The sequence below is a fragment of the Salvia hispanica genome, chromosome 1 (assembly GCF_029641045.1).
Source record: "Salvia hispanica isolate PSC_SH4W2 chromosome 1, Shi_PSC_v1, whole genome shotgun sequence".
In the NCBI taxonomy this organism is placed as follows: domain Eukaryota; kingdom Viridiplantae; phylum Streptophyta; class Magnoliopsida; order Lamiales; family Lamiaceae; genus Salvia; species Salvia hispanica.
The window spans coordinates 43,682,813-43,684,791 of NC_142692.1; the positions used below are offsets into that span (position 1 = coordinate 43,682,813).

Below are 1,979 nucleotides of genomic sequence, written 5' to 3' on the forward strand. Positions count from 1 at the left end.
ACAATAATTATTGTTACCCTTGTTGTACTCACTCTATCCTTGTTTCCAATAATTTTTTTAACACTATTAAAAGTAGAATTATTATCTTTTTATCAAAGTTTGGGTTTACATTTTCTTTTAATATAATTATATACATATCCAACCTATATAACCAACTTAATACATGAAAATTAGTTGCTCATTACCTTTAATTGTATTCATTGAGTATATTTCTTCATAAAATTGGATATTTAATTAATTGCTGCCATAAAGACAAATTCTAGACAGATCTTCAATGTCGCAGCAAAAGGGAGCACAAGGGGCTGTCTACATATAAATTAAAATATTAACATTAAAAACAAATAATTGTTGTCATTACTTCTAATACTAGAAAATCTTGAATCTACTATTAGTACAAAATATTGAGAATGAAATTCCACTTCTTCTGCTTGTTTTCTTTCTTTCAAGCTGTTTCCACTTGCATTAGAGCTACAAAAAGAATGGGAGGGAAACAGAGAAGAAAAGGAAACAAAATCCCCTTTTCAAGACTCATTTTTGCCTTTGCAAAAACATATCCTTTTTGAACATTATTACATCATCTCATTGCCTCACCAGTCACCACATTTTACCTTCAAACCACCTGCTAAGATTCACACCAAATCCAATTTACTACTAGTAAATAAAAATATATAGATCTAGTAATTAAAAAAGCATAATAAAAACTCAACTGGTTTTGCTGCAGAAGTTGTTGGTTTCCAGACTGCAAGAAATCATAATGCTCCTCTACATATGTAGGTCTCACCTGCACATAATTAGAAAAATTAAATAAATAAATAAACAAAAGAAAATTCATGTCACTTCCATAAACAAAAAAATTTAAATCAAAAGTAGAAATTTGTCATACCTCAAACTGAGTTGAGGAGTAGCCTTGTGAATATTCCACCACATTCTCCACTGATGCCTGCCTTCTTGTTTTCTGCATATACATACATATAAATTTAGTCTTATTTTTCCATTTTATATAATCATTAAAATAAATCAACTTCTATTTTGGTAATAGTACTTTAACAACTTTTTCGGTCTATTTTAGCAACGCTATTCAGTGTTTCATTAAAACTCGTGTCGTTTGTGAAAAAAAAAAAAAAAAACTCACGTTGCAGTAGCCGTAAAGCGACGAGCTAGCAGTGTCGTCGAGCAAAGAGGAGCGCTCCGGCACCTTTTTCCGACATCGATTTGCCCTTTTCTTCTTCCTTTCCGACGACGGTTGAGAAAGCGTAGCGTAGTTATCATAGCAGCTGCCTTCTTCCTCATGCACCTGAGGCGGCCCGGACGAGGCGTCCGACAGCATAGACAGATCTTCGTCGTCCTCCTCGGTAGATCTCTTCGTCCGGGGCTCAGGCGAATCGTCTTCCGTTTTATAAGACTGCTGGAAGTAGAGAGTCCAGCCTGACTCACAACCGCTGCTGCATTCTTGATTTTCGAATATGTAATTCATTGTATTCTTCTTCTTCTTGTTTGTGGTATTGTATACTGTTTGATCTATTTATGTTGTGTATATATATGTGTGGGAGAGGGTGGTTGTTTGTTGATCTTCTTAGGTTTGTGGGAGTAGTAGATTTGAGGATAAATACAAGAGAAAATGAGAGTTTTTTGGCACTATTCAAGTGGGTAATGGATATGTTTGATGTGAGTTTAATTAACACCAACCTTTGAGGTTAATAGGTAGGCCAGTTATATATTGTCCAATCATACTTCTCGCAAATCTGCCCCTTTTGAATTAACTGCGTTACCGTTGCGGGCATATTGTCCCATCATAACTAAGCTTATTAGTGTGTCACATTTACAAAAACATTTGTCGTACTTGTATCCGTAGACACTTTGCACTTGCACACAACAATTCGGATTTATTATTCTGAGTTACGAGGGACACTTAAGTAACTTTGATTTCAGTTAGATACTTCGAGGTGCCACATCTTGTAATACGTGAATTAGCGTCAGAC

General features: G+C 34.9%; 1 protein-coding gene across 2 annotated transcripts; it reads right to left on the bottom strand.

Moving 5' to 3' along the window:
• Positions 1-209: 209 nt before the first annotated feature.
• On the bottom strand, positions 210-1,625 carry LOC125185506 (protein SOB FIVE-LIKE 5-like). Of its 2 annotated transcripts, none has more exons than XM_048082043.2 (4): positions 1,133-1,625; positions 884-955; positions 708-781; positions 210-619 (listed from the first exon to the last, which is right to left on the bottom strand). In XM_048082043.2, the coding sequence occupies exons 1-4, from the start codon at positions 1,472-1,474 to the stop codon at positions 595-597; spliced, it is 513 nt and encodes a 170-aa protein (XP_047938000.1). In that variant the 5' UTR covers positions 1,475-1,625; the 3' UTR covers positions 210-594. The 2 variants fall into 2 exon arrangements, with proteins under 2 accessions (XP_047938000.1, XP_047937999.1); XM_048082042.2 differs by having other exon boundaries at positions 210-622.
• Between the last annotated feature and the right edge of the window lie 354 nt (positions 1,626-1,979).

What these genes read in the sequence shown, in the direction of transcription:
- LOC125185506 (XM_048082042.2), bottom strand. Translation starts at nt 1,474, where the DNA reads ATGAATTACATATTCGAAAATCAAGAATGCAGCAGCGGTTGTGAGTCA. An exon ending in CGCTTTACGGCTACTGCAAC is followed by an intron (nt 956 to 1,132) that starts GTGAGTTTTTTT and finishes ATGTATATGCAG; the next exon opens with AAAACAAGAAGGCAGGCATC. An exon ending in CAACTTCTGCAGCAAAACCA is followed by an intron (nt 623 to 707) that starts GTTGAGTTTTTA and finishes TGTGAATCTTAG; the next exon opens with CAGGTGGTTTGAAGGTAAAA.